General features: G+C 39.5%; 1 protein-coding gene across 5 annotated transcripts in view; it reads left to right on the forward strand.

Moving 5' to 3' along the window:
* The window catches only part of SORCS1 (sortilin related VPS10 domain containing receptor 1), a 572,578-nt gene that overhangs the window by 346,124 nt on the left and 199,264 nt on the right, over nt 1–27,190 (forward strand). For all 5 annotated transcript variants that reach the window (XM_025880696.2, XM_025880698.2, XM_073904224.1 and 2 more), the window contains exon 4: nt 23,216–23,374. In XM_025880696.2, coding sequence (XP_025736481.1) covers nt 23,216–23,374 — 159 coding nt within the window. The remainder of the gene's footprint in view (nt 1–23,215; nt 23,375–27,190) is intronic.

A 27,190-nucleotide genomic window follows, 5' to 3' on the forward strand; every position in this document is an offset into this window, starting at 1 on the left:
TTAGAAATTTCAGGCAGAAAATGGACATGATCAGACATTTATTTGGAGAGTCAGAGAGGGCAGGAGTGAAGGCGCACAGATTTAGGAGCCCAAAGCAGCAACCTCTGAAAAAGAGGATGCATTTCTAACCCCAGGCAACCAAGTCTGAGAGAAAGTAACTAACGTAACCCCACTACCTAGTGGACACACCAGTCTACAGTATGCACTCTGCATGAGACAGGAAGAAGTACGTATGAAGACTATAATCAGGGACTTCAAAGAGTCCAAGTCCAAGCATACTGGGATATGAAGACTTGAGATTAGCGAACACCAGGCAAAAAAATTACCATTATATTCAGTGAAGTCCTGGTTTAAAAGGCCAAGAGGCAGGTGGAATCTGCACCCTGAAGAATTTCAAGTGTTCCCACATTCATACCTTGTCCTTCAGAGACTCTAAGATGTTCTTCCCACTGATAAAACTTTTTAAATACCTAAGGTTTACTAGAGACTTCTGGGAAAGGATTTTGCCCTGGTGATTTAAACACAAAGAATTTGAGAATAATATTACCTGACCTTAGATTTCCATGGGATTTGAGGGCTATCAGTGGATGTTTTGCTTTCCTAAAACAGGATTCTTTTTTGGGTTTTGGGGTGTGTCTGTAGCTAGCACACCTTCCTTCATCTCTTGTCTCAGATGGCATCCAAGAAACATGCGGGCTGTATCCATGACATCACTGATCTAAAAGTTTCTCCTCCAGCATTGCTTCCAGATGTCCAGATCCCAAGATGCCATCCATCTTCTTCTGAAAGAAAACATTTCATCATACATTTTCCCCAAGAGCATGGGATTAATTATTTCCATACACACAGTTGTTAATTTTTATGTTTCCAAACTACTGCTGTGATATGGCAGCTAGCAGAATTAGTCTCTGGGCACAGTGTCCCCCCCCCTTTTTTTTGAATAAGAGATTTTCTTTGATGCAGCAATTTTGGCAAGTATTTTCTCGCTCTTTCTCTCCCATCAGTTTGTTTGACTTATCTGTGCCTTGCCCAACAGACTTCCTCTTTCTAATGAAATAACAGGTTTCTAAATACCCTCCTTTTATGATAGTCTCCATAAATTGGCCCCATATCCTCCTCAGATTTAACCTGCAAGATAGGCTGATTGTTAAATGGTTGCATTTCAGTTTCACTCCCACAAATCATTTATACAGTAGATGTTTGGAGATTTTGATATGAAAAATGTCCTTGTAGAAATCAACTGTAAGAGGAAACCTTCTCTGCTGCAAGCCTAGAGTGGGAGCCCGGGAGAAGTTGTACAGTAATTTATCTCATTGCAGCCCTTGGCTGTTAACAATTCTACAGATGCTGCATTTAGAACTTCTCTTATCAGTTGTTCATAACTTTCAGAGAATGTTCTACTCTCCCTACCTTATTCACATCAATCAATAAACAGTATACTAGCTGGAGATAAGCCAAGATGTGTCATTGAGATAAGGAGGCCTAAAGAGCTGATAGATGTTGGACCAGAGATACTGAGTGTCACCAGTAGCCAGAACAGCTTGGGTTCTGACGAACAACCTTCAGCCGTGCTATCAAGAGGACATAATCTAACCATTCAAACACACCAAGTATTGTGAGAGTGCAGACAACTGCCAGGCATCACGGTTGTATGTGTTTCTGCATGTGCATGTGTAGGTGAATGAGCATATAGCCCTACTGTAATACATATATGAGTAAATTTGGTGCCCCAACCTTGCATATTTCCCCAGTGTTCAATATTTTCATGTAAGTATGTGCTCCTTTTATCCGGTAAGATGTACTTCCTTGTAAAGGCATTGACAGGAATGATTGTGTCATTAAATCTGTTCCATCAAGAAGACTATCCCTCATTCTCAAACCATGTTTTTAATCTACTGGCACAATTGTTAAGTGTCTCATTTTAAATCTTGCAAGCTAGGTGATTTTACTTTCATGAACTAAGGCCTAGGCCCAAGATCTGTGCTCTAGGTTGGTTCCAACTTACGTTACAGACAATGAGGCCCATGTACATAATCAGGTGATAAGAGAAGTGGCTCAGGCTTCCTTATCAGAGGGACGAGATTATCCCCGAATAAAGGGTAGCTCTTTCCTCCCTGTGTCATCTGCATTTTTTTTTAATTGTATAAAGTCAAGTTTTGCGGAGCATCTATATGCTTTTCTTTACCTTCTCTCCAGGCAGATCCTCCCTGAGGCCAAGCTTACCTTAACTGCCTTATGATACTTTCTATGTCTAGACAATCTTTAAAAAATATCTTCCAACATTTTGCTTCTGCAGTATCTATACCCCATTTGAGATTTTGTCTTTAATCTCGGGTTGCTACTTTCTATTTTAGAAAATACCATATATACTCAGTAAAGGAACTGAAGGTAGAAGGTGTTATGAGGTAGTGACTTAGACATATTTATCCCTCATGTGCCTGACTGAGTTGATCTCTGAGTGTGCTCAGTAAATGCTTATAAATTCACAGTGAGACTGTATAGCATAACGGGTGGAAACCTTACTCTGGAGCTAGATGCTTACATTAAATCTGGGTTTGGCCACTTTGTATGTGTGATTTTGGGCTGGTCACTTAACCTCTTTGTGCTTCAGTATATTAATCTGTAAAATATTACTAATAGGAGCTGCCTCAGAATTATTGGCTTACAAGAGTTAATATATATAAAGCTGTTAGAACAAATCATAGCACATACTAAGGGCTGATGATACTTATTAATATTATCTGTGAATTAATAAAAAAATCAAAATTACAGTCTACTTCTGGTTACTACATAACACACATACAGAGATTTAGTTTAATGCCCTAGACAATTCTATTTAGAGATGTTCTCACTGCCTTCCTTCCCTGTTCTGTTTTCTTCCTCATTTTCCTCTTTTTTTTTTTTTTTAAGATTTTATTTATTTATTTGACAGAGAGACACAGTGAGAGAAGGAACACAAGCAGGGGGAGTGGGAGAGGGAGAAGCAGGCTTCCCGCCGAGCAGGGAGCCCGACGCGGGACTCGATCACAGGACCCCGGGATCACGACCTGAGCCGAATGCAAACGCTTAACGACTGAGCCACCCAGGCACCCTGATTTTTCCTCTTTTCCCTTTCTTCCTTTGTTCCAACTGCTATCTTTAAAATTAGGAACAATGGCACATACATCAGGCAGTGTAGTAATATGTGAATATTAAGTGCCCATTTAAAAACTTAATGAGTTAAGTAATGAGTAAATTATCCTAAAATACGAAATAAAATTCTGTTTCTGTCCACTCTGTCACCATATATTAACAACTTTTTGTGCAGAAGGCACTAGAGGAAGATGAAAAATTCGAAGTCGGCTATGGATACCCCAGTCTGCTAAAGAAGACACACAAGTAAAGCAGCAACACGAGCAGTTAGCTCAGGGATGGTATTACATCCAGCATGCTTCTGAAGGACAGGGACCCAGCCCAGCCTGCTGAGGGCAGAGGGGACTCTCTTTCTTCTCAAGATTGACCTACAACCTATTTATTTTTTGGCCCCTCAGTTTGTGGTGTCAGTGGTTCACTGGTGAACTAGAACACGTAGACACGGTAACCTCTTGTATATAATTGTGTTTATAGTCTTAGAAATGTTCTGGAAAACAGAGATACCAACATTTAGGAAGGCTTGCATCCATATGTTCTTTATTTAAGTGTTATTTGGGAATACATTTTTATTTTCAAAATGATTCATGGAGGTGAGCAATTACTTCCTATGGTATGCAAGTCCTATCTGTACATTTAATTGTTCACAAATAAGATTATTTCTTGCTTGAGAGGTTGGAGCCTTAGCTTAGAGCTAAAGTGTTGGGACACACCACTCACTGTAGGTCAATTACAAATGAGATAATGCATCCAGTTGCAACAGTGCATCACCATCAGAAGCTCGGTCTGGGTTAAGTTGCAACAAAATAGGGCTGGCAGATGATTCTCATGCTCTGTACTGAGGCCTGCTTGATCCCTTTTGCCAATGCAACATTTGAGGAAACGCATGTAATGGTTTTGTCTTCGGTTGTATAGATCTTTGCCTGAATCTAGGAATTGTAGGCTTCCATGCAGGAAATGGAAAAGTAAGGTGACCAAAGGCAATTCTCCGTTTAGGACCTTTAAGAAATGGTACCTCATATTTCAAAAAAAGGTCAAATAAACTTTTTATTTGTGTGGTAGGTAGCTTTACTTCTTGGCCAATCTATGCCTACTGCTTTTTCTAAAAAAAAAAAAAAAAAAAAAAAAAAAAAAAAAATGTGTGTGTGTTTTGGAGGATTGTGTGATTAGCTTTACTTTCTCTATCCTTGCACCACTCTGGGGGTGTACCATTTTCCTGGGTATCCAGACTACTCAGTCAGAACCCCAGCCTGAGAGATCCATCAGCTGGGTAGGTCTGGCTGCATGGATTTGAAGGTGGTAAAAGCAAACTGGCCATCTGTCTGGGGCTGGTGTAGACACATAACAGAGATGATATTGGATAATAATTCAGATTGATGTTTTACCCCAAGGGTGATAGGAGGGGTTTTGTTTTGCATGTTTTTCAACAGACCTGGTTTAAAAATTCATGGATGCACCTGGTTGTTTGTTCCTATCCTCTGTTTTTCAGATATTCTGGTACAGCGAAAAACCTCCTCAGCAAGAGACTAAATTGGAAAAGGGTTGTATTCAGAGCTTAGAAGAAAATCTGTGCAGTTTTCATGAAAATCACCTAAGCATAGTGCAGTAAACTGAAAAGATGGGGTGTTTTTCAGGTCAAGATTCCCAAGAGTTAGCAGCATCATGCAGTTTACTTTTTAATCAGTCTTAGAGTAAAACATCCTTTAGCCAAATGTTATATTTGAAAAATGGAAATTTAGGTTGGATCCTATTGCCCATGAATTCCAAAATGTGCAGAGGTGTTTGATGCACTAGATGCAGACAAAAAGAGCCAGAACAAAATGGCACTGTTTTTCCCAGTAGGTAATCTTACTGAATCTCTTAGAGAGAAGGTGATATATCAGTGAGAAAAGTGGTTATCAAATTAAAATAAAGGTGCTATCTCTTCTATGTAAGATTTATTCTTGGTTCAAAGTGAAAATTCTGGTTCAACTGTGGATGAGCCAAATTAAATTTGGTTAGGATCCAGGGAACTCTGTTTCAGATCAATTAATCAGTGAAAGTTTCTGTTCCCCATGCTTCTTTGTCTCTCTGTCTCTCGCTCCCTCCTTTACCCCAGGAAAAGTGAAGAAAAAGATTTAGCCTCAAAGCTGAGCTTTAATAAACAGAGTGACCTTTACATTTTAGCTCAAAGAAGTAAATATAATCTTATACGTATCATTGGCAACTGAGCCTGGGTGGGATGGGACTTATGGGTAGAAGGCAGCACTAGAATTTACCTTCAGGGAGAAAACAAATTTGATAAAGGGACTGGTGAGAAATGCTGTATGTCAAGAAGATATACATCTTCTTAAAAATTTGTGATCTTAGATTTAGAAGGTTGCTGAACTTTCCACAGTTTAAAGCTTCCATTTAGCACAAACTTCTTTCGGCTGTTTTTGGTACCATAGTTTTACCTTGATTTCAGAAAATCTAAACTGCCAACATGTAAATTAGGCAGTTCTTCACTTAACACAAAGAAACAGCACAGGCTTCTTAGAAATAACAGGCAGTCCTTATACATTCTCCTAACTAAGGGCAGAATTTAAGACTCCAATGCTAGGGTTTAGTACCAGAAAAAGATCAATTAAAGATGAAGAATGGTATTTTTGGAAAAGGTAATGCCATTTATAGGTAGAGAAGATTTGATTCACTAGAATTTGATATGCCCATAATCTCACTAGAATGTACCTTTCACCCTAGAAAAATTATATAATGTTTGAACCAAAAGAGATACTAGAAACTATCTTTCTGTTCCAACCCAGCAGTTTAAGAGGATGTATTTGGGCTCAGAGAAGTTAAGGGACTTTCCCAGTGCCCCAGAACTAGACAGTGGGAGAAATGGAACGCAGTTTCCCATCCAAGTATATGCTGCCTTTCCCCATGACCTCTCCTGCAGGTTCCCTACCTTCACAGAACATCCCAATTGGGAACAGTGGACCTCTTTCCTAGTCCCATAGTTGTAGCAACTTTTTTTTAACTTCCTTATGTTGGATAACTCAAGTACATGTAGCGAATATCTTGTTCCCCACAAATGCCAAAGATAACAGAAAAGTCCATTATTCTAAGGACACAGAATAGATGCAGATTAGTCATCTCTCCAGACAAGAAAGATAATCAAGACCACAGCTTCCTTCCACATCTGTAGCCAGCAACAACATCACCTGATCTGTTGCTCAGTGTTCCCATTCTGATTATTTTCTTGTTCTTACAGATAAATTTGAAAGTAGTGAGGGTGATCTAAAGCCACAGAAGCTAGAGAGAGTTGTAAGAGGGAACTGACAACTGTCATGTGTCTTCTCTGAGCCAGCAATGTAGATGGTAGACCAGTACTTCCCAAGGTGCATTCACAGAGCCCTGCTTCTGAGAAGCTCCATGAACAAAAATGCACTCTGTCTTCTAATACATTTGGCAGATGTTACACATGACTTCCCTTGTTTTGCTTCAGAATGTGCTCTCTAGAGACTTTAGTAAACGAAAGGACCTTTTTGTTTTTTTTCTTTATGCTAGTTTTCCTCAGATTTATATAACAATTTTTTTTTTTTAAGTATTACAACAACTTTGCTAAGAAAATGCTGTGCTCATTGCTCTGGCCTCATTTAATCATCATAACCACTCTGTGAAGAGGGCATTTTTAGCCCTATTTCATAGCCATGGAAATAAAGGATCAGACATAAGAAGTGGTTTCCCAAGGTCACATGACTAAGAAGCCCAGCTGGGATCCCAAGTGAAGCCTGTGTTCCTAGTACCTACAGGAGTCTCAATTTGAATACCTATTGGTTTGAACAGTTAATTGTAGATGAGTTAAGTGACAAGGGACTCTTTGAGCACAGGCACTTTATTTCAAGAAAGAAAAAATGAGAGAGAGCATATGCACTGGGGGAAGTGAGGAATATCCTCAGTGTCTAATGTGCTCCCTGTCGTCTCAATCTGTTGTTGTCCCATTTTGAACAGCAACAAAGATGCAGTACTTCTCTTTTATTTTAGCTCTGAGTTTATGCTGTTTTTTTTTTTTTTCTTATATTAATGACAAGTACCAACAGAAAGCAACAAAGGATGATGTGGACTGTGGTAAACTGGAAAACATATGACCTCTATCAGGGATGGCAGCTCTAAAGCTCTTGTTGATTATGACCATTTGGGAATAGGGTCTCTGTAAGTCTGCATGTTATTGGAAAATTTAAGGTTTTCTACATCAAACAGAACCTGGGTGCTGGTCAGAGTCGGCTTTGGACCAGGGGTTTTTAACCTCTGCATTTTACTGTGCTACTGGCCAAGGAAAAAAGTCTCTCACTGAAATGATTCTTTTTATCCTGATGGTTTCCTTTGTGGCAATTCCACATTCTGTGGGCTTGAGGAATTTGTTGAACACTGAAAAGGCACATGTGCTCATTTACATTGGCAAGTGTTAAATTGGGGAGACATATGTTTATTCTCCCCTCCTGTTAGATCCTTGAAGAGCGTTGGTTATCAGACTTAGCTGTAATTTCCCAAGTGGTGTGCTTCTAAAAAATCCTTTTTAGAATCTCCAGTACTTATAAATTTAGCTGGAAATAACTATAAGGTATGATTAGAATCCCAGTGGATTAGAATCCTTGTGGAAATGCTTAAACGACCAACTTTAGGGATACTTTTATCTGGTCTAGGATTGTCTGGGTATGTTCCTGACAAACTTTTCTTCGATGAACCATTGCAATAACCTCTTAAGTGAGTTCCTTGATTCTGTATTTTCTTCTCTTTAATCCAACCTCTTTATTACCTCCAAGGTGAACATCCTAAATGAGCTATGGTCTTTCCATTTCCTGTATTTTCCTGTATTGAACCTCAGTGGATGGCTCGGAATAAATAGGTTCTCTTGTCATTTAAGTCAAAATCCCTTTCCATGGCTAGTCAAGCTCTTTGAACTTGACTGTAGACTGCTTTAGGTATCCTCTGCTGTACTGAGGAACTTGCTCTTACCTCAACATATAGCACCTGTTCACATTTCTCTGTCCTTGTTTGCTGACTCCTCTGCCATGAAATCCTCCCTGTCCCTTCTGTGACATACTGGCATGACCTTCAAAACCCTCTTTAGTGTCAAGTGTTCTGTAGCTCCTTCCCTCATTCCAAGAACTGGAACACAAGTGCTCCTCTGTGTTCTCACATTACTTTGTAAGTACCAGTACCAATGCACTTGTACTCTTCCCATGGAATTTTGTCTGCCATTTCTGTATCAGAGCTGACTGTAGAAGAATTCAGTTTTGTAAGGCATTCAGTGTCTCATTCATCATTTACTCCCTAGTCTTAAGCACAATAGCTATCACTTGGTACCTGAAACTACCTAAATAAGTTGGAGAGAAAAAAAAGAAGGAGGAGAAGAAGAAATAGAAATGAATGGTTGAATGGAAAACATCTGGCCACCCCACAAGCAGTGACAATTTTCCCTCAAAAAAAAAAAAAACACAACTCTATTCCAAGAGTCGTATTTTTCTATTCTTGAAATGCCTGAAAAGGGATTGTAAGAATTTTAATTATTGAGAGTGTTTTTATTGAAATAGCCTGTAAATAAGACAGATCATACTGTTCCATTTAGTGCCTCAGGTATGACTTGAATGTAAGTTGTATCAAAGAGGAAAAATTGTTTAATTTACATTATTTCATATGTTTGAGACAAAGTTGGTTAATATTCAACTCAAGCTTATGCTCACTGCTTAGGAGATCTGCTTATCCTGTGGTCTAAAGTTGAGAATTCAGCCCTGAGAACTAGGTCCTTAGGTGTGAGCCATAGAAATGCCAAAAATGCTCTGAAATTATCTTGACATCATCATACCCCACCCTGCCTAATTTCACTCCCTTGAGGTTTGCTTCAGTTTCCAGTTGGAATATCTTAATTCACATTTGTAAAGTGCTGTATCATGCATAAATGAAAACATCATGGATGTATAAAATCTTCTTAAATAGTAGTTTACCCAATTTGAATTTCTTTGTGAGTGAACTATTTTTTAACATCTTACAATTTGCAGTAAATGGGTGGCAAGAAAGGTTTGCCTGCGAATTGATGGCATAGTGAAAAATGGAGAAATAATTTTTTTTTGCAGCTTCTTTATTCGGGGAACACAATTACGGAAATGTTGTGCAGTGCAGAGTTTCTAATCTCTTAGGAACTTTGTCTTCAAACTTGAAATACTCACTTGAGGTCACCCATGTGTATGTGTATATAATATATGCAGAATAATACTACATTGCTTTTTCCAGAAACTTAGATAAGGACAGGAAACATGTATAAACGTGTATAAAAACACATTAGGCACTTTTATAAACAAGCAATGAGGTCGGAATGGCAATTTATACAAATCAATAAGAAAAAGAGACACAATCATGATTTAAAATGGAGAAAAAATATGAACTGGCAGTCTACCAAATGAGGATCTTCAAATGACTAAACACAAATGACAAAAGGCAGAAAGGGAGGAACGGAAAATTCACTATCATTAGTAATGTGTATTGATGCAAAATATGCCTTTTTCCCCCAGTCAGCTCAGAAAACATTATAAAAAGAGAGAAAAAATAAACCTCGTGTTGGTGATAGGTACTTCCCAAGCCCTGCCGAGGAACTATGAATTAATACTCTCTTTTTCAGAAAGCCATTTGGTGATATGAATCACAGGGGTTTACAGAATTCACGTTCTTTGATCCATAAATTCTACTTTGAGGAAATTACTTGAAGGATTAATAACTGATGGACAGAAATATTAATATACATTTGTCATAAGATTATATTAGTGAAATTTGGACACCTTCGGTTAGGGGTTAATTACAGAGTGGCGTATCCATACAATCAAATTCTATGTAGCCAATAAAATGTAATAACACAGGAGAATATTTAATATCCTGGAAAGTGTTTGCAGCATAGTTTTAAAATGAGGAAAGCAGGTTAAAAAACAAAGTATCACACGGTACTCTCTCACTCTATAAATCTCTTTTCACTCTCTCCCTCTCTCCTTTCCTCCCCTCTCTTCACCTGCCCCAACTATATATGTTTCTGTATATCTATATTTGCATAAAAACAAAGATTGGGAAAGCAAACAACACACGAGTGATAATTATCTCTGCCTAGTGATGGTTGAATGATTTTTCTTTTCTTTTCCCTAAGCACTTTTTGGGGCATTTTTCAAAGTTTACGGTAATGAATACATGTAATTCTTGCTCATATTTGAAGAGAAATACTAAATTTTAAAGCAAGATGAATAATTAAAAACTAAAATTATCGTATCTTTGGCACATTCATATTTAGCAAAAGCTAGAAACCGGTGCGGTAGCTTAAACACCTGGACTCCTATCACTAGGGGTGCTCTTTGTCTTCATCCTTTTATTCTGAATTGAAGGAATTAGGTCCAGTACCAGCTCTTTGTGAATTGAGGAAGCACCCGGGTTGAGGGGGCCCCCAGTAGCAAGACTGAGCTGCAGCCCGACAGTTAACGTGTGGCCTTTGGAGGAAAAGACCATGATTGGTGAGGATACTAAAGAAGAACTGGTCATTCTCATACCACCCAAGCCTAAGTCGAGAATATCTAAGAACTGCGAAGTAGCCAGTCACTGTTTCACAGGTGAGGCTTCACTTCATGATCCACATATTTGAGTATGGTTTCTAGAAAAACATCTTTTTTTTTTTTTTTAAGATGTATCTTTTTATTGGGGGGGGCAGAGGGAGAGGAAGAATCTCAAGCAGACTCCCCGCTGAGTGTGGAGCCCAACGTGGGGCTCTATCCCAGGACCCTGAGATCATGACCTGAACCGAAATCAAGAGTCCAGTGCTTAACCGACTGCACCACCCAGGCACCCCAAATGGGTTTTAAGACAGGCTTTACTTTGGACATGTGTCCCTAATTTAATAAAATCCTTCATTGGGAGAATTATTTAGATTGAAGATGGAAGAGAGGTTTCTATTAGGTTAGCAGGAGCCTGTCTGACAGTGGAAAGGCTGCAGGGGTGAGATAAGAAGAATGATCTGACCTCGGAGAACTATTTCACGTTCAGTGGAGAGCTTAGCACACTTCAGTAGTTCCGGAAAGTGTTACTATATCATAGTAACATGAATTAATTGAGATATATTTTCATGACCCTGGGGTCAGAGAAAGGTCAATAATACCTGGTATATTCTTTTAAGGAAAGTGTGGGTCTATCCGTGAGTTTGAAGATTTTTTTTTTCTTTCATTAAATGTAATCACTGTTTCTTGTTTATTTTGTTTGTTTTTAATTTGCCCAGTTACCTACTTTTGTAATAATTTTTCTGAGGATTTCAGATAAAGAAATGACTTCAGATAAAGGATGACTTCTAATTTACTGCCCAAACCATACATTTTTGAGTGTCAGGAATAATATTTATGATGATACAACATGACTAAACCAGGACTGTCCCAGACAAACTCTGACATATGTTCACCCTATCTAGGATTCATTCAGAGAAAGCCAAATTGACTGTGAGCTGTCATATGGTCACAGCAGCTCCTAAATCAACATCAGCCAACTTTGTAAATGATTCTATCTTTATCAGTGGATTTGACTCATCATATATATGAATCTCAGTCTAAAAATGCTTTTGCACAGTCACAAAATAGAATGGCACTTTTATAATTGGATTGTATGATAGCACCTTGATTAAGAATCAGTCTAATTGTTAAGGGTGCTAACTTCTGAGCAGTTGTGATGACAAGACTCATAAATGATACTAGCTCAGATACATAAAAGATCATGTTGTTTGCAGAGGTACAAAATTTTTGTTCTTTTTGAACGCTTTTTTAAAAAAAGATTTATTTGAGAGAGAGACAGCAAGTTCATGAGTGGATGGCGGAGGGCAGAGGGAGAGGGAGAAGCTGACTCCTCACTGAGCAGGGAGCCTGACACCGGGCTAGATCCCAGGACTCTGAGATCATGACCGGAGCCAAAGGCAGATATTTAACTGACTGAGCCACCCAGGCACCCCCTGAACACTTTTTTTTATTGAGAACCCTTTTGTTCCTTTTGAATAGGGGTGCTATGAAATACCATCATAGTCAAGAAGGCTGATTTTTTGTGGTTATTTTCTTAAAGCGTGGATTCCCCGTTGGTAGTAACTTGGAGCAGATGAGTGTTTTATAGGGTTGGCATAGTATCAGTAGGAATTGAGTTATATAGCAGGATGCATATAAAATAAAAAAACATAAAAATTTTGGATGGTTTTATATGGGCCTGCACCATGATAAAAATTGATATATCTGTATGTTTCTGGGACACATTTACCATATGACCATTCACCCTCAGACCCAAATTGCCTTTTGTTTTTTTTGTTGGCCCAAGGTTACCTAAAAGTCAGTTGTTTGTTTGTTTGTTTAAGACCCAAGGGAACAGTAAGTATTCTGCTTTCAATTGCTAGGCTATATTGTAATTGATATAGGTGCTTTTGTTGTGAACATAAAGAGACAAGGACTATTTGTTCTTAAGAAACCCATTTTTTAAAAAGTATCAGATCCTTAATTAAATGATAGGATTATAATAGATATAGGCTCCCTTAATAAAGACTTAATTATATACACTTTCATGGACATTAAACACATTTATCCTTCTATAATTTAATCTGGATATTTTATGCACCCTAAAAATCCACAGCCTGGAATTTCTTGACCTTGAGTCTCTTTTTGTTTTTTTTAAGATTTTATTTATTTATTTGAGAGAGAGAGAATGAGAGACAGACAGCACGAGAGGGAAGAGGGTCAGAGGGAGAAGCAGACTCCTTGCTGAGCAGGGAGCCCGATGTGGGACTCGATCCTGGGACTCCAGGATCATGACCTGAGCCGAAGGCAGTCGCTTAACCAACTGAGCCACCCAGGTGCCCCTGACCTTGGGTCTCTTGATGTCTCTGTGACTGACTAACAATAAAAATCACTTGGTCTTCAATAAATGTTCACCTTGAATTGATATCAGATTAGAAATGTACAGCCTTCAAAAATTTTAAGGTAGCTGAAACCCAGTGAAAAATCTGACAACTTCAAGTCATGAAGTCATATCTCTGTCAGATATGCTATGATCACAAGACCTTGCAATTCATACTGAATGTAATAATAATAACAAACTTTTTATCATATCCGCTTCCTTTTAATTTTAAGTGAAATAGTACAGAGCATCATTGTCATCATGTATCTCCAAGATGGCTGCCACCAATTCTTGCCACCCTTTTGTATGCGTGTGTATGTGTTCTTCCTCCCTTAAGAGGTAGAGTCTATTTTTCCCCTCCCTTTACACCTAGCCCAGAATTGGTGACTTGTTTATCCAATCAAATGTGGCAAAATGGAAAAAAGCATTGCAGCTTCCATGTGAGTCTTGAAATACTTGCTCTTGAGACACTCACACTTTGAGGAAGCCAGCCACCAATGAAGAAATCCAAGAATCATAAAAACACAATGCTTTGTGAAGTTCAAACCACATGGAGAGAATGCCCTTCTATGTAGAAAGAGAGAGAGAGGCTCAGGCCAGGCCAGATACATCAGTGAAGAAGCTGTCTTGGAAGTTGAACCTCTGGTTCCAGCCCCACAGTTGACATCACGTGGACTTGAAACTAACTGCCTAGCTGGGCTCTTCCCGAATTCCTGACCCACAAAACCATGAGCAAAATAAATAGTTGGCTTAAACCACTGTTCTGAGGTAGTTTGTTACACAGCAATAAGTAAGTGGGACAGAGGTCCTTTTCTCTTTACTATATTGTATCAGTTCTGCTGTTTATGAGATGCATATTTTGAGATGCAATTAGCCCAAGATATAGAACTACCTAGAAACCACAATCATGAAAAAATAAAAAAACCGTCTTAAAACACCGCACTACTATATCACCTGCTCTGACTTGCTCGGACCGAAGGAAAGGAGGAAAGTATAGAGGAAAAGCAGCAGATAATGTAATTACACTCAGGGGCATGTCAATTAAGCACACTCACCCTTTTCTGCCTCTTGAAAACAACTTGAAATGATCAGTGTCTGTCTTTAAATAATTGAAGGACTAAGAAAAAATTTGACATGAAGCAGATCTCCTTGTTAATAGGAGCTACTTCTTCCTGGATGTTCCCCATCAGCGCCATTTTCCTGGGAGCTTTGTGGTAGAGCTGCAGAGACTATTCTCACTTCACTAATCTGCAAATCCTGTTTGAGAGAAACCTTTGGTGGTCTCCACAGTCTTCTCAGGAAAGCTTTAATAGCCAAATGCATTAGCAAGATCTCGTGTGGCTGAGACTTCATTAATCTTCCCCGATCCACCCTGGTATAGTTGCCCATTTGCCATGAAGCATTAATGTAAGTAAGTAAAACTAAAACATACTTGTCAGGATGATGGTACAAGTAAAGCAAGGAATGAAGACTATGGATACATTCTGTCCACTCATTTTTAGAATAGATTCATGCCTATGGGCTCTTCTTTTCATTCTCTTGACTTTCAACTTGATATTTATTCAAACTCTAAAATCAAATGCACAACTTAGAGATTTAACCAAAAATGGTGTGTCCCTCACCTAAATCAGTGTTGAAATATACCGATAGCTTCTCTTTCTTGCTCTCTCTTCCTCCCCACTTCTTCTCCTTTATCATTTCTGGTGAAATAAAGAGATTTCTTATCATTAAATGAACATCATTTCTTGTAAAGTTTCCCATGAGCAAAGAAGATGAATGTCCGCCTCTCCCAGCATTGCCGCTCCTTCTGATAGTAGCTAACGTTTTAAAATGATGTTACCTTTTGGCATTTATAGATCTTTGGGGATTTAAGAGATAAGTTACTCTGGGACTTGTAATGCCCATGGAAGTGTGTTCTGATTGAGTTTGAGCAGAGGCTATGGGATAATGCTGGGATTTTTAATGAAGCTCAAATATTCTCAAGGTATCTAATCAGTCTCCATAGTGGCTGCAAGAATAAAAATGTTTCTCAAATTTGTCCATCATTCTCTTCCTCTAAAATGACATTTTTAAAAAGCCAGATGATACAGTGCTAAGCATTAATGAATATTCCATATTCCCTACTATCCCCTTAGTATGACAATAGCTATTTCTCTGGCAAAGTGACTTTTTTACATTTGATCTTAGCCAAAAGGCCAAGAAGCGAAGGCAAAGTGACTTTTTTAGATGCCAGTTAGTCATATGATCTGTTTCCTAGAAAATCAGTTACACTGGGATGACTCTTATTGGTTTTAGCATACATTTCTTGGAGAATTCTTTTATGAGGAAATGTTTGTTTCCCTACCTGTGCTATTATTACATCAGAGCTTTTTGCTCATTTCTGTCATATTTTTGTAACCCACACCTATGATAAAGCATAAAACCAGGCTTCTGGAGGAGAGATGCTAGAAGGATGAGGAAAAGAAGGCCAGGGCCATTGTGAAAAATCTGAGTGTGAAGCAGGTCTGGGTATTTTGATTTCATTGATTTATATTTAAAGGCAAAAAATTTTTAGAGCCAGAAAATTCTTTATTTCTTTAGGAATATCTTACCAGTCATTTTGTTATTGGGAGTCTCCATTACCTAGCACCTAATTCCTTACTACTAACCTGCTTTTCCCATCTAGGCAATATTTTTATGAGATATTTGCAATACAGTCTCTCTCTCTCTCACTCTGTCTCTCCCCATCCCTCCCTCCCCTTCCTCTCTCTTGAACTCAACCATCACATTTTTGCAAAACATATAGTACTAAATGTGCCATTTTTTGTGAAGTAATGATAGTAACATTAACACAAAACAGCATTGCTTTCACACAGATGATCTTATGTAATCTACACATAAACCGGTGCAGTGTATGCCGTAGATAGCTTTAGCACTGACTAGCTGTGTGACCTTGAGCTAATTGCCTCATTTCTCTAAGCCTTATTTCCTCATCTGCCAAATGGACATAATATCTACCTGAAGTATTTTTAAGCAATTTAATGAAGTAATATTTTAAAGTTTTAGTAGAGTGTTTGGTATACAACAGATGCTTAATAAATGTAAACATTTTTATAGTATCACTACTCTCAACAAGAAAACAGGCTCATGAAAAGATTAAGTGAGCTATGAGCTCTTCAAGTGGCATAACTGATATATAGCAGAGATGAAACTCAAATCCATCTTTGGAGTCAGGCCCCGTGTTATTTCTTGTGATTATAGTATATATTTATAGTTTGTTTTTCCTTCTTCTCCTGACATGAATGACCTTCACTAAACACACACTCTTTCTTTGTCTTCTCTGAAGAAGTACACACATTCACGGTGACATTGACTAGGGTGAGGTTTAGGATTTGGTCATGGCTTTGGTCTGTAGTTTGAGATCCCCATGCTCAGCCCTGCAGATCAACCCTCCCATATCCATGAGCATGTTTCCTTTGTGAGAGGGGTCAGTTTCATCCTCAGTAATGGAAGCAAGGACTTACCATGAAATGCTATTTTTTAGTTTGAGATTGTCTAAGTTGAGTCAAAGGAGAGGATTATGTTCAGTAGTTCCAAGAGAAATAAGAAACCTTGTTTTTGTGGGAGTGGGGGGCAGAGAGAGAGGGAGAGAGAGAATCTTAAGCAGGCTCTGTGCTCAGTGCTCAATCCCACAACCCTGAGATCATGACCTGAGCCAAAATCAAGAGTTAGACGCTTGACTGACTGAACCACCCAGGCACCCTAAGAAATCTTTTTAAAGCTTTCTTTTTTTTAAGTATTTTTAAATTTTTTATTGTTATGTTAATAATCATACATTACATCATTAGTTTTGATGTAGTGTTCCATGATTCATTGTTTGTGCATAACACCCAGTGCTCCATGCAGAACGTGCCCTCTTTAATACCCATCATCAGGCTAACCCATCCTCCCACCCCACTCCCCTCTAGAATCCTCAGTTTGTTTCCTGAGATTAAGAATTCCTCATATCAGTGAGGTCTTATGATACATGTCTTTCTCTGATTGACTTATTTCACTCAGCATAACACCCTCCAGTTCCATCCACGTCGTTGCAAATGGCAAGATCTCATTCCTTTTGATGGTTGCATAATATTCCATTGTGTATATATACCACCTCTTCTTTATCCATTCATCTGTCGATGGACATCTTGGCTCTTTCCATAGTTCGGCTGTTGTGGACATTGCTGCTATAAACATCAGGGTGCACGTACCCCTTCAGATCCCTACATTTGTATCTTTGGGGTAAATACCCAGTAGTGCAGTTGCTGGGTCATATGGCAGCTCTATTTTCAACTGTTTGAGGAACCTCCATACTGTTTTCCAGAGTGGTTGCACCAGTTTGCATTCCTACCAGCAGTGTAGGAGGGTTCCCCTTTCTCCGCATCCCCGCCAACATTTTTTAAAGCTTTCTTTATCGAATTGTGTTCCAAGGAGTGTAACCCATACACTCTAATTCATGGTGAACCTCACTCTTTTTCTGTGTACTCTATAGGGTTGGGCAAAAGGAGTATAGCTTATTGTTATGTAATAATTAATAGGCAGTTTTCTGACAGGGCTAGTAAGAGACATGTGAAGGACTGAAATTGTAATACATACTTCTTGAAAATTCTTTTTCTTCCCTAAAGAGTCAAAGCCTTTGGGTCAGCATTAAGAGGAAAAAAAAAAAAAAGTTTAAAAGTAATCTCACACAATGAACTCTTTAGAATACAATGCCAAAGTTTCTCTGTAATTTCATTGAATCAGCTTTCAGGTCAGGAGTAGATGGTCTGTTGCCCAGACGTTCTTGTGGTTTCTTGATATTGAATGACCTGATTTTGTGTTAATGAACATGGATTGTGCATTAGATGAGCTTCACTGAGTTTGGGGGGGAGGGGGGAGTGGGATTTAGGACAAGTGATTGCACACTGAGTCCACCTTTCTACAGAGTCTATCAGTGTATACTTATTTGAACTTTTTTTTTTCCTATTTAATCACTTGCTTGTCCTTTTCTTGCTATTGTTTGTACTTCAGTGATTTTCTTTTCTTGGGTCATTCTGGGATCCTGTATAACTTTCCCTAATACTGTCCTCCAAATAGTAGCCAATTGATAAGCACTTATTGCTCTCACCTTCTGCTCATCTGGGAAGGATAAATGCTCAAGCCTCACATTGGGAATAAGCAGGTTTTCCACCTACATTGATCAGCAAATTATTTACTTGCTCTCATTCAATTTTACTTAATTTGTTTTTAATATTGAAGTGAGAGGTTTACAAATAGCCTCTTATAGTGTTTATAGATAGATTCTTGTTTAAATATAGTGGTTAGATAACTGGAGTGCCCAGTTGCTACTACTGATATTTTTCTTTGCCATTGTCATTATCATTATGGAAAGTATTTGTTATGCACCTATGATACAGGCATCTGGATCTGAGTTAAGCCTTAAGCAAAGCAAGAGAGATATCCCTAGCATATTACCTCTTTGTGATTACAGTCCATGAATGACAAGGGGTAGACAAATGAGCAAACAAGTAATGAACAACACATAAAATAAATACTCTGTGATTTAGGACCAAAGGAATGGTAGGGAAAGGTATGTTCCTGGAGGTGGTGAAGCTGCCCCTTATTAACTCCCACCATGTCTAAAGAGGTAAATGGCAGAATTCCAAGAACAACACACTAGGAAAAGAATCTGGAAAACTAAATAGTAGCAGTATTCCTTAGGGAGGAATGTCCTCAGTAGGCACCTGGAAGGATCAGAAAGAAGACTGCCAGGCAACCTTTCGTAGAATTACATCATGTAGCTGTATGTTGAATCTGGATCAAGTCAAAGAGAGTAAAGATGCATTTAATTTCTGATGACACTGTGTTGTCAGAAGGACTAATACCAAAAAAAGGGAGAAGTGACATATTTTAAATCTATAAATTGCATTTCATGTTCATTTGTCACCTCTAGGAAAAGCAAATAAAGTTTCTTCCTTCTCCCAAAGTGGATGATGAATGATTGCTTAGGATTGGGTGGCTGGAGCCTGTGTCGCCATTATTGACTTGCTATGGAAAACAGTTCGTTGGCAGATGCAGTCAGTGCAGTGTCTGCACACCCTGCAAGGCATAAGTAAACTGGTTCTAATCACTCATGGCTGATCTGAACAGAGAATAATTACTTTCCTGTTGAAGACACACTCTTCCCCTTGTCTCAGCCCTCCTTTGCCTCCATGTACAACAGCAGGGATTTGTTCCAGAGAACTCAGACTCAGTGTCACAAGGGTCCATGGACTGCTTTCAGCCAAAGTCAGGTATGAAGAGGACTCACTCACTCACTTACTGATTTGTTCATTCATTTGTTTATTTACAAAGATGGACGGACCTACTATGGACCACGCTTTATGCCAAAGACCCCTCTTCTTAGAGAGCTCACTTGAGGAATTGTGCAAAGTTTAGATTCATGCCTTTTACAGAGTCCTCCTAAAATTCTCTCCTGATCATATTCTAGAATGCAGAGGATTAAGCATGCAAAGCCAGAATAGGACAGAGAGCCAGAGTAAACCAGCAAAACCAGGGATCATTGAGCATGTCTAAGAAATGTAATCTGTTATTTTTTGAGGAGTATTCCCTAACTTAAAGGTACTATTTTGATAATATTTCCCAGGAGAACACCGTCTTGAGAAGATAGGACTTTATTTATAAATGACATCATTTACGTCTAAAGATTGGATCACATTTATTTTTACATTGTTTCTTTTGCTCAGATAGGTTACACAGTTTCTGTTTAGATCTTGTTGAAATTCTTTATTGTTAACTTATTTACTTTTAATAATCTTCAAAAGAACACAACAGGGGTGCCTGGGTGGCTCATTCGTTAAGTGTCTGCCTTCAGTTCAGGTCATAATCCCGGGGTCCTGGGATCGAGCCCTGCATCACGCTCCCTGCTCAGCGGGAAGCCTGCTTCTCCCTCTCGCACTCCCCCTGCTTGTGTTCCCTCTCTCACTGTGTCCCTCTCTGTCACATAAATAAATAAAATCTTAAAAAAAAAAGGACACAACAAACCTAATTTATTTAGGAATAAATTACTAAAGAATTTGAATTTAAAGACTGAAATAATAAAATTCCATTTATTGAGTTAATAATTTAAGTACTTATTGACATTCAACCACTGCACTGATTGTAACCTAATTATGTTGAAGGCTGTGATTAAGTAATTGAAATACATTGTACACAATGGTACGTACTCGTGTGTACATGCATTTGTGTGTTTATGGTTCATTTGGAAATGAACATGGGTCATAACATTAAATGGAAAAAAAAACAATGCATCCATGATATTATATAGAGATGTGAATAAAGAAGTAGAGGGGAGCACACACATGGTTTGACTTGTTGAAGGAAGAGGGTCACGAGCAATTTATTTTTCTTTTATTTTGAATTCTGCTGGCAGTCCTACAAAGTTTGTGCAATAAAAAATGGCTAAATAAAAATGGATCCAGATTGACCTGTTTGTTTTGTGTGGATTTGAGCAGAGATTTGAGAGAGGAACCACTGGAAGGTTTGTGTAATTCAGATCCATCTATAAATCTGACAGGGAGACTTTCCTGACAGCTTCCATCATTTCCAGAATGTCAGATTTTCAGATAAAGGGTTTCAGGTGAGGACTATAGAGTGAAGGTGAGATTTTGGTCTACATATTTTCAGCACTCAGAATAAAAAAGGAAGCCATGAGTGTTTATTCAATATTAAGTATCCATATGTTTGAAAATATTTGTGTTATTCTACCTTCCCTCATCTAGTATTATCTGGAAGCAGAAGATCTCATATAGTCTGCTGACTTGGAGCACATATGCACATATGAGTATCAAAAATATTTTAGATGACACATGAAAATCAGCTTTATTTGAGGATATTCTGTGGAACTACTGTTTTTATTTTGATGAAATAGTCTGCCAGGAGAAGCAGGTGGTGAAATCTTCACTCATGGGAATAAAGGAAAACATATTTTGGTTAACAGGGAACTAGAAAATCAGAGGAGGGAAAAAATCACCTTGCCTGACACAATGGATGCTCTATAAAATTGAACTGCTTCATTTTATTATGGAAAGGACTTTTTGGCCATAGTGCCAAAAGGTTGTTATATATCCTTGTTAATTGTGGCTGGAGACACAAAGCAATGTGATCATTTGATAACTTATTTGTTATTTGGAAAATGACAGCTTTTATGTGCCAATAAATATGAAATCACCTAGAAGTATTGTTGTGAATTTAGGAGCCATCTGAACATCCTTGTTTAATGCATACACTAGATTTTAATGAAGGGACATGAGTTTGTACTTAGTAGATTACCTGGTGGTTCTGCCTCAGCCATCTGATGAGCGGACACTGTCTGCTTAGTGAATGAGAGACAGAGAAACCTATGTAACCCTGTCACAATTTTTGGTTGGTAGACAGTGGCTTCACTGGAACATGGAATGAGGCAATTAGTCTCCAGTTTCGTGTGTGCTTTTCATCTTGTCCAGAGTGCGGCTGACAGCCAGGATTCCACTTACTCACCACGTCCCGCTCTCCTCTTCACAAAGGGGCAGGTTGAAGGAGTGGCAAGGAGCCTTGAATCCATCCTGGGTTACATAAACACAGTTCAGTCTGCGTGTTTCTGGTGTGCGCTCTTCATGTGCCATTTGCACTGACAGGACACTGCTTTCAGAGATGACACTAACTATTCTGAGGTTTTAATGTGATTGCCTCCAAATGCTTGAGAAAGCCCTGTGTGTTTGTCTGGCAGGCGGATCTTTTATGACATGGCTCTTTTTTTTTTTTTCTTCCCTCTCTCTTCTTTTCCTGGAACTGCCGCATCCTTAGCTGGCAATCTTTAAACCTGGGCTGCAGCGATTTCTCTTCATGCGGCCCCACATTAAGCACATCTTTCATGCTTCTCCAAACCAAACTCAGAAAGTGCCAATTAATAAGTTGATGGGGAAGAAGTCAGTGGGTAACATTAAGGCCACCTGTCTGGAGACATTAGGTGAGCATTTTGACTGAGTGAAAGCAGACCTGCGGAGAGTCAGGAATGAGGTACTTTATCACACATTCCTAGAGGCATAAAATGAGAGAATAAAAAGCAGTTTCCAGGGCAGCTCCTCCATCTTGTTCCTGTTGTGGATGGTTTCCATTGCTCTGGCCATGGTTAACCGTCCTGACAAGAAAGTACAAAGCATCTGAAGCTGTAAATGTGTCCACATTTAAAGCATATTCTTTGGTCAGTAGGCTACAGACTGAGCAGGACACCCGGCTACTCTTTCCAAGGTGCTCCCTTTCATACCCGCTCAGACTGTTCTGGGCGTCTTTCTACTTCCGTGTGACGACTCTGAAAACTCTTTTCATTCATTCATTTATTTACTTATTCATTCGTTTGGAAAATATTTATGGAGTCTATAAAATATGCTGGGTGTTACTCTAGCTGCTGGGAATATACCTGTGGGGCGGAAAAAGAGAAATATCCAACATCCCTATTCTCATGGACCTCATGGATTAGTAGGGAGTATATAGATGATAAGCAAAATAAAAAAGGAAATCATAAAATAGGTTAAAAGGTGACAAAGTCGCCTTTATACAATTTCCAGAGAAGGCTTTAGAAAGCCCAGCCTTTGAGTCAAGACTCAGAAAATCAGCCTGAAGGTAGGATAACATATGGGGATAGTGTTGATGTAAGTAAGAGGGCTTATGGTAAGAGAGAAAAACCAGTGGAGCCCATTCTATTTGTTTCTTTCCACCTTAACCACAACAGATATGACAAGCCTTGCTCTTTTATTTCTCCAAAATGGAAAGTAGATAAGGCACAATACGAAAGAGGACTGGGGTTAGGGAAAGAGTGGGACATATTTTAGATTAAGGAAATAACCTTGGGGAAAAAAACAAGGAGCCCCGTAGAAGAAACTAAAATGCACTCCTCTGTGCCCTCTTCCTTCCTGGCACCTTGTCTGCCTCTTTGAGGTTTGTTTGTTTGTTTGTTTGTTTGTTTTTTAATAGTTTCATGGCGTTGGTCCAGGAGAACAAACTGGCAAAGTCAAGGTCCTTGTTTGACCAAACATTCTTTGCTCCTTTTTCCTCTCTTTCCAAAAATTTAACTTGTTTCTAAGTTTTGTAAATTTGTAAACTTAACTTTTTGTTGTTTTCTTTCCCCAACAATTCTTGGCTGCAGATTATGTTACTCACAGACCCGGAGATTGAGAGCAGCTTATTGATCAGCTCGGATGAAGGGGCCACCTATCAAAAGTACCGGCTGAACTTTTACATCCAAAGCTTGCTTTTCCACCCCAAGCAAGAGGACTGGATTCTGGCATATAGCCAAGACCAAAAGGTGAGCGTGATTACCTTGTTTGAGACAACAGTGCACGGTTTTCCAGGGAACAGGCCGCTAGCTAATTATCTCTACATTTCTTCTCGGTGGTGACTTTTGTTCTGTGCAGTGGCCTGAACTCTGAGCCAGGGGGTGAGGGGGCAGCAAGGAGGATTTCAGGGTGCTTGCTTGAGCTGTGTCAACATCTGAAACAGCGTATAAGGGAAAAGCCTGACACGGAGGAAGACATGGTGGAGAAGCAGTTCTTAACCTAGATGCTGCAGGCCATGAGGAGCTCCCAACATCCATGGAATTTGAGACTGCTTTGTGCATGTGTAGATGTGATTGTTTTTCTGGATAAAGGGCTCAGGGCTTTTCTCAGAGCCTTATAGGGAAGGACAACCCTGAAAAGGTGAAGAGCACTAACTAGGGATTTGCTAAAACAGTGAGAGAAATGGCCAGAGGAGCCATAATAATGTCCATAGATAGTATTATTCAGAGTCAAGTAATGTCAGGATTTGTCTGCTCTTGGTGGTTGCATTGAAGGAGAAGTCTACTTTTCAAGAAAGCATCGAATGAGATTGTGTGTGCATGTGGGTGTGTGAGATATGTATATGTATTTTATGGGATACATATTATGTACTCTATACTACAGATGCACTATAAAATACCTTTAGCTCCTGCTTTTAAAAAACTTACATTTTCAGGTAGAATGTAAGGCTAGCAACAGCAAATATAATTAAATAAAAGATTCACAGGCAAATATCAGACTCTAGCCATAAAAGCCAACTGGAAAATAGGTGCAACACTGGAATACTCTTTGTGAAGTGCATGATTCAGTGTAGTTATCCTGCAAATTATTTTTATAGGAATCTTATGCTAGAAATTTCATGTATTTAAAGAAATGTGAGTGAGGAGGGTACTCAAGGTTTTCTTTCTGTTGGGAAGATGTAGATGTGTGGGGTTCTTCCTGAAGGGAGGGGACTGGTGGACGTAACTTTCCAAGGTCTCTACTGACGTGGGCATTTTGGAGGAAGCAAATTAAAATTAAAATTCTCAGGATTGGAATTTTATTCACGCTGCCCTTACTGCCAAATAAAATGCACATTGAGCCTAAAAATAGAAAAGATTTACAATTAGTATTTTTTTCCTCTTAAGCAGCCTGCCTACCCTTTCAGCAGAATGTACAATTCCATTCCTGGAGTCAAGCCACTGTGCATCTGGTCCAAGATGGTGCAGTTACCAGAGGTGAGGCTGAGCAGCTCAGGACACAGAGTAGTAGTCATTTAATCCACTGGGCTATTGTATTTTATTTGACAGTTGGTTAATGTTCCCCCTGATGCCAGAGGCATAGGGAGGGCCAGATTTACCTGCCTAAGGGAAAACTATGCATCTCTGCAGTTGTGCTGGAGGAGATGCCCAGAAATGTAACCCTTCATGTCCCAGCACTTCCAACAGTGCCTCCCACAGTCAATGTCAGAGTTGGACAACTGTGGAGGAGTGAGGAGAGGACATCTGAGTTGTGGCCCGAACTCAGCCATGGACTTGTGCACAGTACTTGGTGTTGGCTCTCTTTGCCTTAAGATACGTTTGTATGGATCAGTATACTAGCAGGTGCGTGTCCAATGAGATTAAAAAAAAAAAAAAATACATTAGGCCCCACATCTGTTTTAGGTGCTCATCATGGCTCAGTGTTGATCTAAAATAACTTTATTAAGGAGCACTCAGTCCATCTGGGAAGAGAAGATAAATGCACGTGAGTTCACCGGTAGTCTAAGAGAGGCCAAAAAGTCAGTGCCCTCATTCACACATAAATAGATACCCAGTTAAAGTAGCTGGATGAATTATATGAAATTGGCAGCCCAAAGTTCAGGAGATGGCGATCTTATGAAATGATTTCACCTTGACCTTAAAGGATTTATGTCATATTTCTGTTTGGAGGGTCACACTTCATACTTCACACAAGAGGAATGTCATAAACGATAATATAAAGTTAGAAAAACTGTGTTTATGTGGTTGAGAATGTGTCCATTTGGCTGAAACTAAAATTTTGTAAAGTTAATTCTGTGTATATTTGTGGAATCTGATCTTGATTGTTTTTTACTGTTTGCTAGGCAGAATGAGTTTTGTTTTCATAATTAGGAGCCTTGCGAAAATTTTGGTCAGTGGAATAGTGTGTTCAGAGGTATAGATTACAAAGGTTAATCTGGTAGCAATTTTAGGATGAACTGTGGTAATATGAAGTCAAAAGCAAGAAGACCAGTTAGGGTGATATCACCATAGTCCTGGTCGGGACCAAAAAGCACCTCCTGTGTCCGTGGACCCAGTGAATTCTGTCATTGTAGAGCTGGAAGAAGCCTTAACAGTCCTTGCTGGTATGTAGCTAACAAACCACAAGTCTGAGAATTTAATGAATTTTCCCGAAGGGAAATACCACTCATTGGCATTACATGTCAAAGTTCAGTGAATGGAATTAAGGCTTACCTGGAATTTGGTAGGGTTCTCATTCTTGACTGTGACATCTCGAGATCAGCAGATAGGCAGAAACCAGCCTTTCTGCTGCTCTCTCTGTTTTTCCAGGAAAGAATGAAGGTGAAATCATCCTGGATAAAAATTGTGGATAAGCTTCTAATCTGAGTAGGGGCTAGAGTACTCCCTGTCTCAGGGCGTGGATCAGAATAAGGAGTGGGGCGTTTGCTGGGAGGAGAATGGCCTGCAGCCGTCACGTGACCCTCTGGCCAATGCTTTTGGCTGTTGAGACGGTTTGTGGCTGCTCAGGTGGGCCAGCGATATGGAAATGACAGCTGGCAATCCCCCATGAATCCTGGAGCGTTTACCACTGATGAGATGCAGCAGTGAGCACCAAGGAGGGCCCTGTGCTGGTGTCGGCAGGCCAGTGACTGTCCTGGCCCAGGAGAAGGGAACTTTTAATTCTTCCGTGTAAGCATTGCTCCTCCGATTTTCTGTGACAGCCACTGTTGCTGCTGCGGCAAGGCTCCCAGCTAAGATCCTCGCCTCGGCGCGAGTACTCACTCTGCTGGATGCTTTTCTGCACCGACGGATGGCAAACAGAATCCTCAGGCAAAAGGCGCTGTCTCTTAGAATGAATCTTCATGAGGTGGCAACTCCTCAGACTCACCTGTGAACAGAATCCTCCACTCTTCCCTCTTCCCTTGTGTCCCATCCTCACTGTCTTCTCAGGCATCCATTCCCTCTTTTGCATACATGCTCTCCCTCTTTTGCCAACTTTATTTCCCCGCCATGGCTTTCTCTCTCCTTCAGTGCAGGAGACTTTTTTTTTTTAATTTTATTTTATTATGTTATGTTAATCACCATACATTACATCATTAGTTTTTGATGTAGTGTTCCATGATTCATTGTTTGTGCATAACACCCAGTGCTCCACGCAGAATGTGCCCTCTTTAATACCTATCACCAGGCTAACCCATCCCCCCACCCCCTCCCCTCTAGAACCCTCAGTTTGTTTCTCAGAGTCCATAGTCTCTCATGGTTCATCTCCCCCTCCAATTTCCCCCCTTCATTCTTCCCCTCCTGCTATCTTCTTCTTTCTTTTTTTTTTTTTTAACATATAATGTGTTATTTGTTTCAGAGGTACAGGTCTGTGATTCATCAGTCTTGCACAATTCACAGCGCTCACCATAGCACATACCCTCCCCAATGTCTATCACCCAGCCACCCCATCCCTCCCAACCCCCACCACTCCAGCAACCCTCAGTTTGTTTCCTGAGATTAAGAATTCCTCATATCACTGAGATCATATGATACATGTCTTTCTCTGACTGACTTATTTTGCTCAGCATAATACCCTCCAGTTCC

The sequence above is a fragment of the Callorhinus ursinus genome, unplaced genomic scaffold (assembly GCF_003265705.2).
Source record: "Callorhinus ursinus isolate GAN/ISIS: 27379988/994484 unplaced genomic scaffold, GSC_fseal_2.0 scaffold20, whole genome shotgun sequence".
NCBI classification, from domain to species: domain Eukaryota; kingdom Metazoa; phylum Chordata; class Mammalia; order Carnivora; family Otariidae; genus Callorhinus; species Callorhinus ursinus.